At 48.5% G+C, this 19,615-nt stretch overlaps 2 protein-coding genes across 8 annotated transcripts in view; one reads left to right on the top strand and one right to left on the bottom strand.

The window, feature by feature from the left end:
* The first annotated feature begins 926 nt into the window (after positions 1-926).
* Positions 927-19,501, top strand: RARS1 (arginyl-tRNA synthetase 1). 4 transcript variants are annotated; one of them, XM_074839081.1, is made up of 16 exons: positions 927-993; positions 2,849-2,948; positions 6,647-6,781; positions 7,295-7,483; positions 11,186-11,297; positions 12,311-12,411; positions 12,879-13,000; positions 13,285-13,405; positions 13,703-13,832; positions 14,174-14,278; positions 15,192-15,370; positions 15,913-16,022; positions 16,725-16,830; positions 17,884-18,056; positions 18,714-18,961; positions 19,350-19,501. In XM_074839081.1, the coding sequence occupies exons 4-16, from the start codon at positions 7,331-7,333 to the stop codon at positions 19,457-19,459; spliced, it is 1,770 nt and encodes a 589-aa protein (XP_074695182.1). In that variant the 5' UTR covers positions 927-993; positions 2,849-2,948; positions 6,647-6,781; positions 7,295-7,330; the 3' UTR covers positions 19,460-19,501. The 4 variants fall into 4 exon arrangements, with proteins under 4 accessions (XP_074695182.1, XP_074695181.1, XP_074695183.1 ...); XM_074839080.1 differs by lacking the exon at positions 2,849-2,948 and having other exon boundaries at positions 931-993; XM_074839082.1 differs by lacking the exon at positions 927-993 and having other exon boundaries at positions 2,835-2,948.
* LOC141929514 (rho GTPase-activating protein 7-like) overlaps positions 2,207-19,615 on the bottom strand; it is a 71,808-nt gene continuing 54,399 nt past the window's right edge. For 3 of the 4 annotated variants that reach the window (XM_074839073.1, XM_074839077.1, XM_074839079.1), the window contains one exon: positions 19,337-19,466. The gene's annotated coding sequence lies outside the window, so the exon portion shown is untranslated. Of the gene's footprint in view, positions 2,304-19,336; positions 19,467-19,615 lie in introns of those variants that run through there. The other variant, XM_074839075.1, reaches the window with a different exon arrangement.

Raw genomic sequence — 19,615 nt, forward strand, 5'->3', positions numbered from 1 at the left:
TGTGTGAACCTTCTCTTCAACTGGCACCTAAATTGGCTGGTTTTTTTCCTATCGCTAGCTGGAAGTGTATATACCTTTTAATGTATCTTGCTCTGTAAATCCTTCAGACCAGGCATTTTTTGTGAGGTAGGTGGTGGGTCATGTACTCTGGAGTAATTCGGGTGCCCCTGGGTTTCCCTTTTGTATAAGTTTTACCAAAGGCACTAGAGATGTAACTCACCCGCTCCCTGGTTTGTTACAGAAAAATGTTACTTTGCACATACTTGGGTAAGAGCCACTTGACCCACTGCTAACCCCAGCCCCAGCATCTTTGTGCCAAGCTTCTCCTTGCCGTGCTCACGGCTCTCACGGGGAACATTCCTCACCACCCTCCCCTGAAGCCTCGCAGTCGCTGTGTCACACGAGACCCTGTAGCTGACAGCGTTTCTTGTTTTTCCTCCCTGCCTCCGTCCATCTGCCGCCTTTTCCCCGGAGCTCAGCGCGCCCCTGCCAACGGCTGACGGGGTGCGCGGAGGCGGCCGGGGCAGCCCTCGGCTGCGCTGAGGAGACCAGGCACCAACGACGGCCATTTCCTACCCGCCCGCTGGGTCTGGAGGCGTCTCCGTGAAGGTTTTGCCTTCGGGGGTGCTGGGGGTTCGGGGGGTTGGCTGGGGTGAGCCTGGCCCTCCTGCAACACTGCAGCGGCGTGCGGAACTACTGCTCCCTCCTTCGCGTAGATGTGTGGGGGCCGCCCCGGGCGCGCTGGCGGAAGGAGCGGGGGGCTCCGCCATTCCCGCCCTTCCCGCCGGGGCGCGCGGCCCCGCCGCCGCCCGTGCCGCCGTGACGTCAGACGCAGGGCGTTGCCGGGCCCTCCCCGCCGCGCGGGGGCGCTGCCGCCGCGCTCGAGCCGCTTCACTCCCTGCGCCTTCCGCTTCCTGTCGCGCCACTTCCGCTTCCGGCCGCCCGAGGATGGAGGCGCGCGTGGCGCAGTCCGCAGCTCGGCTGGCGCGGCAGGTGCGGGCGGGGCCGGGGCGGGGGAGCGCGGCAGCGCCCGGCCGGGGCCACCCGCGGTCGGCCAGGTCCCGCCGCCTCCCTGGCGGCACCGGCTCCCAGGCGGGACCGGCTCCGTGCAGGCCGCCCCGCCCGGAGACAGAGCGGGGCCTGGCGGCACGGCCCCGAGGCCCGTGTCGGGGGAGGCGGTGAGGGTCCCGGGGCGTTCTGGGGAGCGCCGGTGGCGGGCGAGCCCGCCGGGCAGACGAGTGCCGCCCCGCGCGGCCCGGGGAGGCCGCCCGGGCTACCGCCGCCGGGAAACCTCGGCCGTGCCTGGAGCCCGAGGAGGGTCTGTGGGCAGAGCGGGGGCCCCGCCGCGCCTCGGGGGTGCAGGGGGGCGGAAGGCTGGGCCGGGGCGGAAAGGCAGGCAGGGGCTGAACACCTTCCTCAGTTCCCTTCATTTCTCTCCCGTTCCTGAGACCCTGTGTCACGAGGTCAGGGGGTGTGGTTCTGTTCATGGCACTTTTCGGGGAGGGTGAGGGTTCAAGATGAAGTTCTGCAAAAAACTTTTCAAAAAAAAGCAACAGTAAGCTGTCAGACGCGGTTTTGTGTGTTACCGCCCCAGTGCTTTGCGCTGTTACTTCAGCGGGCTGCCCGCAGGGGTGGCCGTGCGAGGATGGCCCTGCTGCCAGGCCCGGCGACGGGCGGGAGCGATCCTGCCCTCGGGAGCGGCAGCGCCGGGTCCTGGGAGCCCGGAGCAGCCAGGGCAGCCCTCTCAGGACCTCCTGGAGGGCAGGTATGCTAATGGCAGTCCTGGCTTCCTCGCACAGCGTTATTGCAACTTATAAGGTGCTTTGGGTTGGGAAAGAAGATGGTGACAACCCTTTCCCTTTTCAGTAACTGTAATAATAATTTTAAAAATTTAAATTGGACTGCCGGGCCTATCTAGGCCAATGGCTGATATTGACAGTAGAGGCAGCTTCAGGAAAACTTAAAATCCTACAGGTTAATTTCTCATATAGTGCCCCAAGAGCATGTAACTGAGAGATTCTGGACATTTAGCTTGTGGGTTTTTGCCTACCATACACATGTGTTCTTAAGCAACTTTTCAGTATGTTTTCCACTTGCCATTCAAATATACAGTAGGTACTGTCATCAAATACTGAGTTAATAAATCTGTCTGTTGAATCTCTTCAACTCCTTTTCGCCTTTGTTTTTGCGTTTCTCCTTCATAGCTGCTAGGAGAGGAAGGGCATCTCGGGTATTCTGGCAAGGTGGTTCTCCTTTTGTCATCACTGCTATCTGGTCTTTAGTCCATAAACAAATCCCAGTCACTGTGAAGCAAAGCAAGAGGGACAGTGTTCAGCTTTTTAACTCCAGGAGGCTGAAGGCAGCCGTGTGGAATTACTGAACCTGAGTCTGTCTGTGGCCTCACTCCCAGCCACGTGCTCCCTGGTACCAGCTCCAGCACACCCTGGAGCCCATGGTGAGCTGGCCCACGGGAATCCGTAGCTTTGTAGGAGAGTAATCCAACAAGGAGCAAAGAGTGTGTGCAGAGTTACTGCACTGAGCCAACTCAGCAAAAGCTTGGCAGAGTAGTAGCAGAGATGAAACCATACAAGAGGCAGGAAGGAGGGGAGGGAAGAGAAGTGCTGTGACCCCTTTGCCATGCTTTCTCGGGCCATTTTCTCTCTTTTTTTTTTTTTTTTTTTAAATATGATGGAGAAAAGCTCTATCACATTAAAGCGTAGAGACAGAAGCTTATGCAAGTTTCGTGTTAGTTCAGTGGGGTCTTTGGAAGATGTTCTTATGTGCTAAGGGAAAATGTAAGGATGATTTTGGTCCTATTGAAAAAGCTATAGTTTTCTTGTATTCACAGGTGAGGGGAAGATTTCTAGTACTCAGCTGACCAAAGAGCCTTTGGAGATTTCAGCATGGCCTCATGTAATTCCCGCAGCTTCTCATGAGGTGGTCATCAGGTATGACCCTTTACTGACAAGTTGTGATACGTCCAGGGCTGTGCAGGTGGATAATCCAGGGGGTGACACTTTATGTCCTGAACAGCAGCTTTTTCCTTCCTTCTCTGTTACATTTTGTAGATCAGAGGTGTATTGGCAATGCCTCCCTTCCTCACTTGGATGGTACCGTGAGAGGAGTTGTAAGGGGCATCTGTAGTTGAATGTAGTAGTTCGTTTTTCCAAAAGAATGTAGAATTTATAATATCCCTTTAATAATATCTAGCATTCATAGATTATTTGCTAGAGAATTAGCTTTATCACGGGTTGCTGTGTTAAGAGGTATTTATAACCTGCGAACATCTAAAGACCTTTTTCTGAGTGAGCTCTGCAACATGGTTATGGGTTTGGGGATCATAGAATCAGCATATCTCAAGTTGGAAGGGACCCATAAGGATCATCAAGTTCAGCTCCCTGCTCCTCACAGGACTCCCTAAAACTAAACCATATGACTAAGAGCATTGTCCAGACGCTCCTTGAACTCTGCCAGGCTTGGTGCCGTGACCACTTCCCTGGGGAGCCTGTTCCAGTGACCAACCACCTTCTCAGTGAGGAGCCTTTTCCTGATGTCCAACCTGAACTTGCCCTGACACAGCCTCATTCCATTTCCTCGTGTCCTGTTGCTGGTCACCAGAGAGAGGAGGGTGGTGAGTGGCATTCCGCTCCCGACTGGCTGGTGAACCAGGCATCGCCGTGTCCAGTTTTGGAGCTGTCAGCTGTACTCAGCTGTGCGGCTGTCCCAGCCCAGCTGTTGTGATCTTAACCCCATCGATTCTGGAACTCGGTGTAATCATTGCTGAGTTCAGGCTTTTCTGCTGGGTGGTTTTGAATGAAAAGTTCATTTCAGCATCTGTATTAGCTGTTGATGAGCACAAAAAGGGAGACTTAAGTGGCAGCAACTGTATTGGAGTGGGCAGGTAGGCCACCGTGGTGAAACCTTTTGCTTTCAGTTCACACTCAAGTAACATAAGGGCTGCTACTGAAACTTTATGAAGAAGAGAAGCACAAAACATGACAGGAAAATGTGACGGTCTGGGGTGACGCGTTGGACTTGGTCAAATCTGAAATGGGGCCAGCCTGAGTGCCTCCTGTCTGCAGGTGTCTGTCCTGTGAGTTTGGTGCAGTCATGGGAAAGAAGTAGATGTAGATGAAACTTACTGAACTGTGGCACTGGTTTAGAGTTTTTTTACCTCCTGGCCAAAGCCAAGCAATTAGGATACTAATTGGCATCCTGTATTTGTGTGGGAAACGTTGTTCGGGCCAGATGTCTGCCCCAGGGGTCGGTGATTCCTGAGGACCCTTGTTCGGGGTTCTGGCCACACACGTGGATAAACCTCTTTTCCCATCCTTTCTTGTAGTCTGGGAAAGAAGCTCCAGTAAGATACTGGTCATCTCACCTCCTGCAAGTCTTAACTTGGGTGACCAGAGGCATTTGTAAATACGGAAGAAAATCCACGTTGAATTTCTGTTCTGAAAAGGTTGCCAATGCTATAGCTTTGGAAGAACCTTAATGCAGGAGGAATACATGTGAGCTGCTTGTTGGCTTGGGTATGTAGTGATTTTCATTTCAAAAGCAGAATGCAAATTTCTGGATCTGCACAATGTTTGTTCTCAGTGCAAAACTCTCCTAAGGGTCTGGCTAACCTGTTCTGAAGCTGGTGACTTTGCTAGAGAGAGGGTAATACTGGCTGGACACAGAATTTACAGATAATGTGATATTAAGAGTAGAAGATATCTTTGTGCTTTTCTTAAAGCACATTCTAGGGTTGGGGAGGATGAGTTACACGTGTCACTGCTCCAGTGTTCCTTTAAGTCAGTTTGTAGCAGTAATGGTTACTTAAATTTACAGTGAAACAACTGTAAAACAATGCAATGAAATCTCTTGCACTATTTTAAACTTGAAGTTGAGTCTGAAAATTTTTTAAGTGGGTCTGTAAGTTATATGAAATGCTACCAGGTCAGGCCAGTAAGAAAAGTTGAAAATAAAATATATTTTCTTTGGTTTTATGGGGGAAGGTATGTATATGTATGTGAGAGAAAAACAGTCTGATTTTGGGGGGGGTCTGCCTTGGGTTAAAAAAAGAAGTAATAGGCTGCAAAAAGAAAAGCTGCAGTAGACTGTTTGAAGTGAGTTATTTTTGAGATACTGCTGTGCTGTTCGGTGATTTTAGCTGGCTAAACGCCAAACCAGAGATTTTGTTGGATAAGGGCTTTTTTTTTTTTCCCCTCAAAGTCCTGTTTCTTCACATCTGAATCTGCAGGAAGCATCCTCTGTAGCAGAGGAGACCTTGAGGCTGCGAAAGAAGCGTGCTGGAAGCTGAAACACAAATGAAGCATGAACTCAAAAGCACTGATTTTCAGCTTGGTCCACAAATAGGTCAATCTTAAGATTGTTTTGGCTCAGCTTAGGTTTTGTGAGCATCTGCAGTTAGTTATAGTGGTATCTGTGGGAGCTGTTGTTCCGGTGGATGTATAAGACCAGAAGATTTGATGGTCCGATTTTTTACCTTAATTAAATGTTCTGATTGTTTCAAGAGCAATGAAGTAAATGAGCCCTTTCTGATAAGGTTTGGTGTATTTGACTACAATAATAGCTTGATCTGCCTGCTGCTGTGGGAGTTCTGGTAGAGGAGAGCCTGAATGAGACAGGTGAGGGCCTGGTGAGCGAGGGTGGGGAGTGCTTGCTGCCTCTTCTAGCTGCCTCTCCCTCCGTAGTGGCATTGAGTCGCTTAAATTTTCAGTAGCCTCCAGATTTATATTTGTGAGCCAGGTTTGTGGCGGATGGGCACAAAGCCTGTTACGGGGGAGGACAAGAGATGGACAACAGAGCTGAAGTTTCAGCTATTTGGTTTCAGCTATTTGGTTTCTTTAGGGGATAGGGTGAGGAAAACTACTGCTCCTTGCAGCAGCTCCCAACCCACGGGTAAAGACTGCCTGTTGAAGCATTTGCCTGTGTCCCGGGCTGTGAAGTTTGGAAGGGCATGGGGAAGCACGGGGAAGTTTGTTTATTTGGAGCACAGAGGTCCACCTGAAATTCCTCATTGCTCCTGAATGCCTTATGTCAGTTTTAAGGGAGAAGCCACGTGGGAGGTAGGGCAGGAAAGGTTGTGTGGCGAGGTGGAAGTGAGTGCACGCTGGAGAAACAGCCCTGTGAATTCCCCTGCGGAGCAGCATGCTGTACATCTTGGCATTCCTGTGTCCAGTTGGTGTTTGAGCTCACTGGGGTTGCGTGAGTGATTCTGGTTTCATCCTCTGGAAGAGAAACTGTGGTGTATGAGATAGTGAAACTGGATGAAGGAGGCTTTAGGGAATTTTGGGTCGAATCATTTGACATCTTTATTAGATTAAAAAAAGCTGGAGAAAGTACTTATTTTGGGAATATGTTTTATTAGCGTGACCTGTTGTCTTTCTTGCACTTCTGTCTTGATATTAGTGAGATTTATTATCTCACTGACTTTTTTTTAAGAATGTTTCAGAATCCCTGTTTTTGACAGAAATAGAAACCACCTTTAAACATGAATTATTTGGAGTTGTTCAACTTACATGTCATTGCTGTTACCTTTATGAGGCAAAACTAGAACTGTATCTGAGATCTTGCAGCTCCTCACCTTCTGTCCCCCCACTCCAGGAATTTCTGTGTGACAATTTAATTTGCTTTTCAGGAAAACGAGATCAAGTTGTTAACTGCAGAAATTGAGCGTCTGAAGAACTTTGGATGCTTGGGAGTCTCCCCGAGTTTGGAAGGGTTGCGAGACGAAAACGCAAAACTTAAGTATCGGTTAAATTTCCTTCAAAAGGTAAGGGAATAAAGAATTAATGCTGTAGCATGTGGTTTTTGTCCTCATTAAGACAAGCTAAATAAATGATGTCAGTTTATTACAGCTAGTGATGTGTGACAGTGTGCTCACTCTGCATTCTGACGCCTTAATTGTTGGTGGCACATCAGATATTTTTTGGTTCCTTAAACAGAAATCTGCTTTATGAAAAATGTCAGTAGGTCAATAGGCCCACACCATCAAGTCTTGGCTAGTCATGTAACAGGCAGCCCAGCAAAGTTCTCTACCAGGATCATGGACAAAGATGTGAGAAGTAATGCAGCCCTGCATGCAGGGGAAGTGTTTGTGCTGGAAGGTTCAAAGGGAGAAGCAGCTCTTGAATTACGTGGGTTTTATGTTGTGTATGTTTCTCCTGTGCCTTGAGGTGTCAGCCAAATCTGTGAGCCATGCTTTCCCAGGCAGCCAAGGAAAAAAGTGGGATGTAACGGCTCCTCAGATGTTGTGAATTTAACCTTCTGGATTTTGTTTTTTCAGAGCCTTCAAGAGGAAAGAAGTAAAACAGCAAAAAGCATGATTAATATCAACAGCTGTCTTCAGGAGATCTTTGGAGCTGCTATTCAGGCTGCCTACCCAGATTTAGAAAACCCTCCGCTAGTGGTGACGCCAAGTCAGCAGCCCAAATTCGGGGATTACCAGTGTAACAGCGCCATGGGCATAACACAGGTAAATCTGAGTGATCTTACAAAGAGAAGAAAAAATGGGGATGTTGTCTGTTGGAACCTAAGTGATAGACAGCACAGTAAGCGTTGCGGTATTGGACCTGTTTCAGGCTTGTTGCAGGCCTCGAATGAGAATTCAGTGAGTTTCTAGCAGCATTTTAGGGGAAGTATTGACCTTCACAAAGTAGACCTTTAAATCTCTGTTTAGATGAGCGGTCTGAGAGAGTTATATGTGTATCACACAGAAAAACTGCTCAGTTCATGGGATCTAAATCAAATCAGGATTTAAGTGCTGCATTGATTTACTAATGATGTGCAATTAACTACCAATTAGTGAGATACATGTTTGGAACCAATATCAGCAAAGCAATAAATCACAATTCTGGACAGTTACAAAACATTGATAAGCATTTACAAGTCTCTAAACGTTCTTTGGTAACACCAGGAAAATATAATGTCCCCACACATCTGCACAGAGTTATGAGCACACCCGTCCCCTTCTTGCGGGGCCAGGGGGTTACAGACGCGCGCCCCGTCTCCAGGAGCGTGGGTTCCCCTCATTGCACACACCTCCTGTAGGTCTGGGTGCTGCGGCTTCCTACCACCCAGCAACACACACGGCAGCAGGGGGGCCCAGGGGGGTGTGGGTCCCCACGTGCTGCACCCAGAGCTGCCCCCCACGGGCTCCGGCACCGGCCGCTCATGGCACCTGATGGCGTGGTCGCTGTTGGGCTGCACAGAGGCTGTGGTGTGCCTGAAGCACCTTCTCACAGTGTCCAACCAGGTGTAGGCTGCTGCTCAGGCACCGTCCTTACTGCTCTAGCTGACTCCTTTGTTGCAGAAGTCTCTTGTTAATTCCCTGGTTACAACTGGATTTGTCTGACTGTTCCTTTAACTATTTTCCGTTTTGTGACAAATGCTCTTTCAGACGGATTTGAGTGTGCTATTCCACACACTTTTTGTGCACGTGTTCCTATCTTACTGGCTGTTGTTACCCGAGCATTTGCTGAGGATTGGCTGTGTGGGCATCCCCACATCTGTGGTTGGTGGCATCTATATTTTCTTTTAACTGAGCAAAAGGCAGGAAACATGGGGTTTTTTGTTACGGTATTCTGATCTTGGAGGTTTTCAGGCAACTGTAAAAATGGTTCCACTTTACAGAACACCCGTTAAGTGTGTGCAGAGGAAGAAGTGGTGTTTTTTTAGCCTGGCTAGTATCAAAAGTAACTTTAAAAATTGTGACATTTCTGCTTTCTGGAAGATAGTTGGCCAAAGAGAACCCAAACAGAGTAAGAGACACTTCAGGAGTTGCTCAGTGTGCTGGGATTGTGCTGAAGTAAAACCAGGAGGTGGGGGAGAAGGAAGGTAGTGCTTTCTAGCTGAGGTGCTAAAGCACCCAAACTTTGAATGCATTGATGCCTCCGAGTGAATAGATAGACTCTTTGTGCTTACAGATCTTTCATTTTGCAATCTTAACAGAAGCAACTTTTTTAAAGTGTTCCATTGTCAATTCACCTTTATTAATTTATTAGACTGGTAATTTTGATATCGAACTTGCATCGACATGCGTGGAATTCAGCTGTGCTAGGTTGTCATCTGCAGCCACTCTGTCTGTTGTCCTGCCGCAGTGGGTTTGGCTCCCAGGCAGCATCGATACGTGCCAGCCAGCAGGCTCGTGGTCTGAAGTGCCAAGGCAGAAACAGCCCGCACAAATACGTGTCATCTTCCCTTGGTCTTGTTAGCATATTGTGACTGGGCTCCAGCCAGAAGAGCACCCTGGGTGACTGCACTGACATGGGCTTTCAGAGCTTTGCCATTTTTTTGACCGCTGCTTTACCCCAATTAAGTTGCGGTTGGGATTCTCGAGCAGTCCTGGCTTCTCAGTGTCAACGTTGTTCACATAACTCAGTGTCTGAACAGTCTCCTTCAAGCCAGGGTTTCAAGTTCCAGATTGCCAGCTGTACTGGTGAATAAGGGTTCCTAGTACTGGGCTTGGCTACAGAGTTTGTTCCCTGGAAAGGCATGCCATGTAAGCTGGGCCTGAGCCTGACAATGCTCACACATGCAGCACACTCAGGACGGATCAGCACAGCAGGGCCAGGGGATGCAGTGCAGTGGTGTCCCTCTGAGAGCAGCAGGTTATGTACTTCTGCCGGCCAAAGTTTTAGGCCCTTGACTGCGGTGCATGTCTCCCCGTAGAGCCTTGCTCCCCCGGGGTGTCCCCTGCACAGAGCTGGAACACCGGTCACCACGACTGCCAGGCAGGCAGCACTAGTACGTGCCAGGCAGCAACCTCTCCCTGCAGTGCGCCGATGTGGAAACAGCCCGCACAAATGCATATTGTTTTCCTGGGAGCTCGTTAGCATACTGATGCCTGGGGTTTGAGCCGGGAGCTCTGCTTGCTCCTTAGAGTAACAGGAGTATGGTGACTGTTTCTGGAATGATTCAGGTAACACGCCGGTAGTCTGGTATAACATGTCTGTAATCTTGTTTTGCACTTTGAGTGGCATTAAAGGCTACAGAGGTTTTCTTTTCTTGCTCATTCTAAGCCTTTACCATCTTGTACGGATCCTTTTATGATTTACTGGATGACAGGTTAAACAGGAAGCTGAAACTTAAGTAGAAGTCACATTTTGCAGCAGACTGCAGGTTAGCAAATAGAAGCAGTAGTGAGTGTAAATTCTGAGTTGACAAAGAGGTACGTGCTGTTTGTGGCCTTGATGGGAGTGAGGTGATAGATTATTTTCAAACACATCACAGTAAGAACAAAAAATCATGTGCTCAGAAACAAATAGTTGTGGTAATTTTATACAGTGTGAATGTACTGTTTTGCAAAGGGGAGGTTGGCCTTGCTCACAGAGTCCTCCTGAAGAGTGCTTTTGTAAGATTTGCTAAAAGCTGTGGGAGAAGATGCTTTGGGAATGGACAGAGAAATTGTGGAATTGGACTAGGTGATTGTTGAAGGTCCCTTCCAACCCAAACCATTCTGATGCTATCATTCATAAACTTGCATCGTATTATTTGAGTTCCTCACAGTGGGCCATTTATGTCTGGAGGGAAAAGGAAAGCTACTTTACCAGCAGTTTTTCTGATGCTCTTTGAAGAAAATTTGGCAATGTTAAGATTATCTTTTGTTGCTTGAATTGTTGGATTTTATTTATTTATTAAGTTTGAGTCTTAAGGTAGAACTGAAGGCCATTTGCTTTGGTTGCTTTTAATCATAAATCATCAGACTTGCTCAGAAGCCACACACAACATCTACTGTAGGCACAGTTCAAAACTTCAAATATGAATGCTGGCAGAGCTGAGGATACCTGTGAGACTGATAAACAGGATTTTGAAGAAGTGTGCAGAACTGCCCCAACTATGTCCCTTTTACTAGCTTAGAGAAATACAGATTTGCCAAACCACTTAACAGGTTTTGAAAAATATCCTAGAAAATTTTCTTCTGATACGGGGACTACTCTTTGATTGCCTTTAGCAGAAGGGAGTGAACGTGTTGGGTCTAGTTAGACTTCTGCTATGTAGGGAGAGCTGATCTAATCTGTAAAGTTTCCTAGAGATGTTTTTCTTTCTGTATGTCTCTGCATTATGAAGCTAAAGGATCATGAAGATCTTTCCATGCCACAGTATCTATACTTTCTGTTTCACTCTGTGGTATGTTTTGGAGGATTGAATTTTACTTTATCTTCTTGTTGTGTTTCAGATACTGCTCAAAACCAAGGAACAGAAGGTTAGCCCAAGAGAAATCGCTGAGAAAATATCAAAAAATATTCCTGCCAATGAATGCATTGAGAAGATTGAAATTGCTGGTCCTGGTAAGATAGTTTCATGTGACACACTTTGTATGTTTTAAAGCTGATAGAGTGATTTTATACTGGATGGTGATGAGGGAAGCTGAGTTGGGTTCAACTGTTTTGTGATTTAAAACTGCAGATACAGGGTGATTTAGCTGCTTCTCTCTTGGTGAGCTTTGAAGCCCTCAGATTGTTCAGCAGCAGAAAATCTACCTCTACATTAGAATTAGCAAGTGCAGCCCTGAGCCCTTTAATTAGTAATTTTTCCTCTGATCCTTAAGGGACCAGCTTTTCCTCTTTGAATACTGGTGGTGGGTATCAGGCCACAATCATGAAATCACACCAAAAATCGATACGCCCTTCTTGCTGTTGCTTGCACGGTGAGGAGACCTTGTCTTCTCAGCACTGAGATGCTGGAGTAGCATGGAGGTTATTAATTGCTGCATCTGTTTTGTCCCTGTGACCCAGGAATAAATACAAGGGCTCATATTCCTTAGGGCTTCAGCATAAACACAAAAATCACATGGCACAGTCTTCGAGTGCTTGGGCAGAAGCTCGTTCATTAGTTCTGTGAAGCAGGAGAAGTAAAGCAGTGTCATCCCACAAGCATGGATTATCCCAAGTGAAACTATATGTTTTAGGATATTAATTTTTAAAAAGGAGACAAAGCAGGATTTGGGTTTGCATTCTGCAACCCTGGCAAGATTATTTATTTTCTCTTAAAAATATGTTTTCATAAATTCACCTGAGTGACAGCGTGCCAGGAGTTACATCAGTGGACTAGCTTGCACATCTAACTCCTCAGTGAAGGCTACAGTGGTGTAAAACAGACTCCTGTAATTGGGGAACAGAAATTGTCTTTTAGTGATGGCTTTGTTGACCTGTTGCTGAAAAATTTTTTTGTTTTGTCAAGCTAACTTCATATGCTCTTGTCCTTGGTGTGAGGAAACAGAAATCCAAGGGGGAAGGAAACAAAAAGTGGTTTGAGGCACTTCTGCAGCCCCAGCGCTCATTGCTGGTTTTCTCCTCTAAAGGTTTTATCAATGTCCACTTGAGAAAGGATTTTGTGTCAAAGCAGCTGAGCAGTTTGTTGATGAATGGAGTTCAACCACCAGCTGTTGGCAAAAGGAAAAAGGTACGGCATAAGCGCATGGGCATCCTGCTCCCACATAGATGAAATGTGCTGGGCTGCAGGTGGCTTTGGAATGCCCCCGGAGTGATCTGGTGAGCAGACGCCCGTGTCACCTGGGTGTAGAGCACAGTGAGTGGGCTGGGGTGGCGGGGCAGGGCGCCTGTCCCCGGTGTGCTCTCTGGTGGGAGGGACAGGGCTCCCTGGGGACAGCGCGCTGTGCCACGGTCAGTCTGGGAGCACTCCCTGACACGCTGCTGGGCGGGTGCAGCAGAGCCCCGGGCTGGAAGCCTGCTCTGGAGTCCCCGCTGGGCCTTCTCTGCTGCTGTGTGCTTTTGGCAGCAAAGGGCGTGAGGGTCAGCGAGGCAGAGCCTTGTTCCCCCCTGCCCCCCAGCAAAACCCAGACTGAACACCTGAGGTGTGGTAATGACTGCTGCCTTTTATTCATTTTTTCCTTGGGTACTGCATCTAAGGTGGTGGTGGATTTTTCATCCCCTAACATTGCCAAGGAGATGCATGTTGGCCACCTGCGGTCGACTATCATTGGAGAAAGTATGTGCCGACTGTTTGAATTCGCAGGTTATGATGTTTTGAGGTGAGAGTCAATTTTTGGGTGTGGTGGGCTTGTTCGGCTGAATTTGGTCTGTACTGGTCTTTGTTTATAAGCACATAACAAATAATCCTTTATGTGTAGTAGGATACTAAGCTGAGTGAGTGTAGAAGGGTTAGGGACAAGATGGGCAGCAGCTTCATTGCAGTGAAATTAGGGGGGCTTGCCTGGTTTTGGTTTCTGATACTCTTTTAGAATACGTATTTTTTAAATGCATGGATTTTAAAGCTTGTGTTTGAGGAATCATTGTGCTCTTCAATTTCTTCAAGGTTAAACCATTTAGGAGATTGGGGCACCCAGTTTGGAATGCTTATTGCTCACCTCCAAGACAAATTTCCAGATTACTTAACTGTTTCTCCTCCCATTGGGGATCTCCAAGCTTTTTACAAGGTATTTGTAGCAAATAAGTGTGGTATTTATGTCAACATCTGAAAAGCAGATTGAGGACCTTTACAAATTGCAGCGTAGTTTTGGAGTGACAAAAGAATTGAATCATTGTTAATAGATTTTTGCAATAACCTGCCACTGGGTAATGAATTGGGGTATCTGGTATTGAGTTGTCTGCATGGGGCATGATCAGAGGACTTTGCAAGCATGCTGCCTCTCTTTTTGGAGAGCCTGTTAACAAATGTTCGCTTGTTTTGGGGGAGAAGGCGGTCCTTTGTCATGTGGTGTGTTTTACCGTAGGAATCCAAGAGGAGGTTTGACACAGAGGAGGAATTCAAGAAGCGTGCCTACCAATGTGTGGTGCTGCTGCAGAGCAAAAACCCAGACTTCATTAAAGCATGGGAGCTGATCTGTGACGTGTCGCGGAAAGGTGACTTTGCCAGGTTCAGAAACATGTCTCAGCAGTAGAACGCTGTGGCTTTCCCCACCTTTGTGTCTGAGTCCATCCTCTAGTTGTCTTTTAAAAATCACTGCTGCACTGCTGTGAGAACCTTAAAGAAAAGAGCTGATACAACCAAAGTACTGGGCTGTCTGTGGAGGCTTTCAGCTCTATCTTTTGTCTCCTGAGTCTAGTCTAAGTCCTAGTCTGATGTCTTGACCAAAAGATGGAAAATGTCTTTAGAGACTTGCTATGCCCATTGGTAAACGTATGCCACTAATTCCCACTGTGTGCATTTAATGGAAGTATTTTGTTCTGTTTCCCTCCTCAAGAGTTCCAGAAAATCTACAACTGCTTGGACATCACACTCATAGAGAGAGGGGAATCGTTCTACCATGAGATGATGAAAGACATCGTGAAAGAATTTGAAGATAAAGGTGAGGCTTTTGGTCTTGGAGTCTGAAATTCTGCAGCTGTCAGGATGAGCAGGGTAACCTCACTCCTATTCGGTGAGGCTTAGGACTGATATTTGTGAAGTTGCGTGTTCCCCACCCTCTTTTTCTCAGCCATGTTTCCTGAGTGGATCTTTTGTGGCATTTCCTCCCAGAGAAGCATTAGCAGAATTGATTCTTACATGTATCATTCCACAAAGCTTGAATCTTTCTTGCAACACCAAAAGCAGTTTGTCGGTGATATTTGTAGGCAATAGCATGAGGAACTACTGGAATTTTTGTATCCGTAGTAAATAGTCAAGGAAAGACTTCCCAGTCTTAGTGTTGTGACTGTATGAGAACTTGGAGAAATCTCTTTGAAGACAGTGGCATTTTTGGATCATGTTGACTTTGAGGCTGGCAAGAAGCCAAATGGACTCTCTGGTTTTATGTGTTCCTGTCTGGATTTGGCACTTCTTGAGCCTTACCATCTGAAGTGTTCTGACTAGGCTTATCTCTGAAAGACTTTGTGCTAAGTCCTCATTGCATCTCCACAGTTTCTGTTGCCTTTAGTGCCATACTTTGTGGTGCTGTTTTGGTGGCTGTAAAGGTGGGTCTGGATGCTAGTGACAGGAGTTTTTAAATCCAATTAGGTCTTTTCTGGTAAGACCAGATCTGTGTAGACCTGCTTCCTTATGCATAGTCTTGAGTTCTGGAAGTGCAGTACAGAATATGACTTGGTTGGCGAGGGAGTTCTCATTTAGATTTTTTTCATATTTTGAGCCATTAATTATTTGAAAATGTGAGTGCATGGCCTTTTCTTTCTGGTGGCATCTGGGAAGGGAAGTGTTTCTGCCTGTGCTGGCCCACAAACCTCCCTATGCAGTATCACACAGAATGTTTTCCATTGGTTTTCTAGGATTTGTCCAGGTTGATGATGGCCGGAAGATCGTGTTTGTCCCAGGTTTCCCTGTCCCATTGACGATCATGAAATCAGACGGAGGTTACACATACGACACATCTGACTTAGCTGCTCTTAAACACAGGCTGTGTGAAGAGAAGGCTGATATCCTTATTTATGTTGTCGATAGTGGCCAGGTGAGTGTGCCAACCTCTGCTGTCACTGCAGGTACAGATCATCAGAAGGTGTGTTAAATGACAGATGCAACAGTAATGTAGGTAGAACTCTGTAGGGATTTTAGTGCGGTTGGTGCATTTGCTCTTGTCCTTATTGCTGTAATGATGAATCTAGTTTGGTGGCTGGCAGTCTCCACGAAGAACTCCTGGAACCGACTGATTAGGGAGAGACCCAGTTACCACTGGAGGTAGGTGAAGCCTAAATCTCTGTAGATAAGTCTGGAATGAGACTTGTACTGGTTATACTTGGGTCTCTTCTTACCTGAGGAAATGCAAGGTTGTCAGCTCCGTATCTGAGCAGTGATGGGAATTTGCCAGTTGCTGCTTCTGTAAGCCAGGAAAACTCTGAAAGATTGAACTTTCTGAGGTGGAATTTGTCTGTGGAGCTGGAAACATTTTAAGTCTCATTGTGAAAGCAGCATTGTGAAGGAGATAAAGCTGGGAAGAAAACTGTACCTGGAGGAGTGGGTTAAGAACCAGTTGTTGGTATTTGTTCCTTGCAGTCGGTGCATTTACAAACAGTGTTTGCAGCTGGACAGATGATCGGCTGGTATGATCCCAAAGTAACCAGAGTGGCCCATGCTGCGTTCGGAGTGGTGCTGGGAGAAGACAAGTAAGTCTTTGGATGTAGTCTTTCCTCTATATGTGCTCTGAAAAGGATGCTTGAGTGATGCAGAAGGCTTGCTCTTGTTGACAAGTATTTATGTGGCATGCAAAAAAAAAAAAAGGCACTGCAACCTGTGCTGTTACTTGTAACTGTCATTTAACTGTGTGTCATGGTCCTTGATCCACATAGTCACTGGTGCTGTGGTCAGGGTCCGTCCTGGGCTGGGCTTCTGCTGCCTGGCATTCGGGGAGGGACCCTGGGAATGGCAGGTGAAGTGCAGTGGAAGCTGATGTGAATACTGGGAGGTGGCAGCAGTAAATGCCATGATTTCCATTCTTGTCTGCCTGCCTCGTGGTGGATGGAATAAAAGTTGGGAAAAGAACCTCTGTGTCCTAGTCTGCAAGCCAGGCCTTGCGCTCCAGAGTTGTTCTTGTGTTTCTGTGAAGGCGTGGCTAAACCAGTGTGCTCCAGCAGTCATGTGGCTTTGCTGTAGCTTTGTTGCAAAATTAAAGGTGACTTGCTGGGCTGGGCAGAGGTCTGACACTGGTATTGTGTCCTGCCTAATGTCTGGAACTGGGACAGTTCTGACTGTTGGAGCCTTCCTGGTCACCCCTCCCGGCCATCCCTTGGGTGTTCTCTGAGATTCCCATGTTTTGTGGGAGTGTTTTGCCTCTTACACAGGTGGTCATTTGGGCTGTGTGTTTTCAGGAAGAAGTTTAAAACTCGTTCAGGGGATACAGTGCGTCTTATAGATCTGCTGGAAGAAGGGCTGAAACGAGCCATGGACAAGCTGAGAGACAAGGAACGGGACAAGGTAGTTGTGACAGATTTCTTAACTTTCCTGAGAACTTCCCAGATCTGTTCACAGCCTTACGGTTCCTGCATTCCGGATGTGAGCTGAGAATATGGCCGTTGCCAAACCGCCCCAGAGATGCCGTGGGTTGTGTACAGAGTCACTGTGGAGAGCTGGGCCTAGCAGGGTACCTGGCCTTGCAGTTACCGTCGGGTCTCGCCGGTGTGATGGTGACAGCGGCGACTCCCCCAGGATGCAGGAGGTGGTGGCAGAATATCAAGTTGCAGCCTTGGCCTGCTGGGCTAGTGGTGGCTGCTGGGGATGGTCGGGGATCTGCCGGGGGCTTTGGCATCAGGCTTCACCTTTTCTCTGGAGGCTGTGGCTGAGTTTGCTGGAAGCCCTTTGCCTAATGAGTTTTCTGTCTGTCTTGGATCCTGATGGCCTGGAGAGAACTGGACAGTGTGGGACATGGAAGGACCAATCTGTCCAAGCACTGTATGAGGCAGAGGAATTGGGAAGTGCAGCTCCTTGGTGCTGTGCAGCATAGAGTGAAAGGTCCCTTTTTAAATAGGAACACGAGGAAGCACATTAGAAAACCACCTTGAAAATCTCCCAGGGGTTCATATGAGTCAGACACACAGTGCTTTGCCATGCCATGCCAGGGCGCAGTTCCACCAGAGAGGGGTTTTATGAGTGTTTGGACTGCCCAAAATGCTCTGTAAGGGTAGGATGGCCAAGTGTTTGATTTGTGTACACAGGGTTTGTAAGGAGCAGGAGCACAGTATGAGTGTCAAACCTGTATGGCCTCGGGGATACAGAAGTCCTGCAGGCCTTCAGGAGTAGAGCGGTCAGCCTTAACCTGGGCAGGGCTGCAGGAGACGTGAGGGGGGGATATGGGGTTTTCTGGTGTCTCGAGGTGGAAAAATGGGTGTGAGCCTTACATGGGTAAAATCCCCTCAGCAGCCTGGGCTTTCCTCTTGAGCCATGCTGAGTGGCCAGGGCTGCATGCTGTGGTTCGTGATGCCAGTGCAGCATTCTTCCTCTTGACGGTTAACTGTTTCAAAATTGCAACAGGTCCTCACGGCAGAAGAGCTGAAAGCTGCCCAGACATCAGTCGCTTTTGGATGTATTAAATATGCAGATCTCTCCCACAACCGCCTAAACGATTACGTATTCTCCTTTGACAAGATGCTGGATGACCGAGGGAACACAGCTGCATATTTGCTGTATGCCTTCACGCGGATCAGGTAGGTGGAGTGTGCAGGGAGCTGCTTGTAGCTGGTCTCTGATGCTCTCTGCATCTTTATCGCAAAGGGAGATGTGGGGAAAGGGGTGACAGTTGCATCAGTGTTGTTAGGGGTGGTTGGTAAGAGGAGCCAGCCACACTGGTATGTGCCATAGGCAAGAATTTATTTGCCATTGGAAATGGTGTCCTCTGAAGTGGGGCTCCTCTGTGCGACACGTATCCCGGGCTTGTAGCCAGCAGGGAAGGAACTGTGGGAGTTTCTGGTAATTCTGTTAGAGGATTGAGGTGGTGGAGAGGGGTGAGCCTGTGTTCCAGCAGCTGCTCACCCCTGCTGTTGCCATACCCCACACAGCTTTTCCGGCACCCTGAGCCCTGGTTTGCTTGGCAGCATCGGCTGTCCTTGCCAGCGCCTGTGCCCAGCACATCCCCGCTCCGCTGCAGCACCTGCTGGATCACCCCAGGGCAGTGTCTCCCGGTGCCTTCCCAGGGCTGATTGCTCTCTTCTGCCCTGGTAACCAGGCCTGGGCAAGCGAAGAGATCAGCAGGTGGCTGGTGCTAGCCCTGAGACAGGCCCGGCAGGTGACCAGCTGCAGGCTGGCCCTGGGGCAGGGCAAGCCGTGGGACCCTCACAAGCAGACTGTGTTTCGGATCATTTCAGGGCCATTGCTCGCCTGGCCAGTATTGATGAGCAGATGCTGCGGAAGGCAGCCAGGGAGGAGGTGCTCATCCTTGACCATGAGAAGGAGTGGAAACTGGGCAAGTGCATCCTGAGGTTCCCTGAGATCCTGCAGAAGATCCTGGATGACTTGCTATTGCACACGCTCTGTGACTACCTTTATGAGCTGGCCACCACCTTCACCGAGTTCTACGACAACTGCTACTGCGTTGAGAAGGACAGGCAGAGTGGTGAGTGTTGGCCATGGGGTGCTGCACGTGCCAGTGTCACATACCACAGTACAGGCAATCTGTGGGGTGTTTCACTGTGCTGGGAAGGCTGTTGTCACCCTACTTGCTGCTGCAGAACCAGTGTTGTCCATCTGGGAGGACTGAAGGTGGCTGGCACAGCCTGTGTCACCATCTGCCTGTGAAGCAGGAGGGTTGAGCCACGAGTTGTGAGCAGCCAGGCACCTGGAAAGAGGGCTGGCCAGTCTACGTGGCCTGGGGAGAACCGGAGAGGGCTCGGTGTGCCCAGCCCCGGGGCCAGGCTGTGGGCGGATGGGCTTCCCCTGGGGAAGGGAAGGCGGTGTTAGTTGTTCTGAGCAGCTGCCTCAGCTCCTGTGTTGGTGTTTTGCAGGCCAGATCGTGAAGGTGAACATGTGGAGGCTGCTGCTGTGCGAAGCCACTGCCACCGTCATGGCCAAAGGGTTCGACATCCTGGGCATCAAGCCTGTGCAGAGGATGTAGCAGTGCCCTGTGGGGTGACAATAAAGGGACTAAACAACTGGAGGTATCTGTGTTTGTTGGGGTGGGGTTGTGGTAAGGGAAGATGCTCTAGGGGAGCCGCACTCCCTTAGGAGAGAAAGGGAGGAAGGAGTGAAAGGGAAGAAGGAAGGAAGGAAA

Source organism: Strix aluco, chromosome 13 (assembly GCF_031877795.1).
Source record: "Strix aluco isolate bStrAlu1 chromosome 13, bStrAlu1.hap1, whole genome shotgun sequence".
NCBI classification, from domain to species: Eukaryota; Metazoa; Chordata; class Aves; order Strigiformes; family Strigidae; genus Strix; species Strix aluco.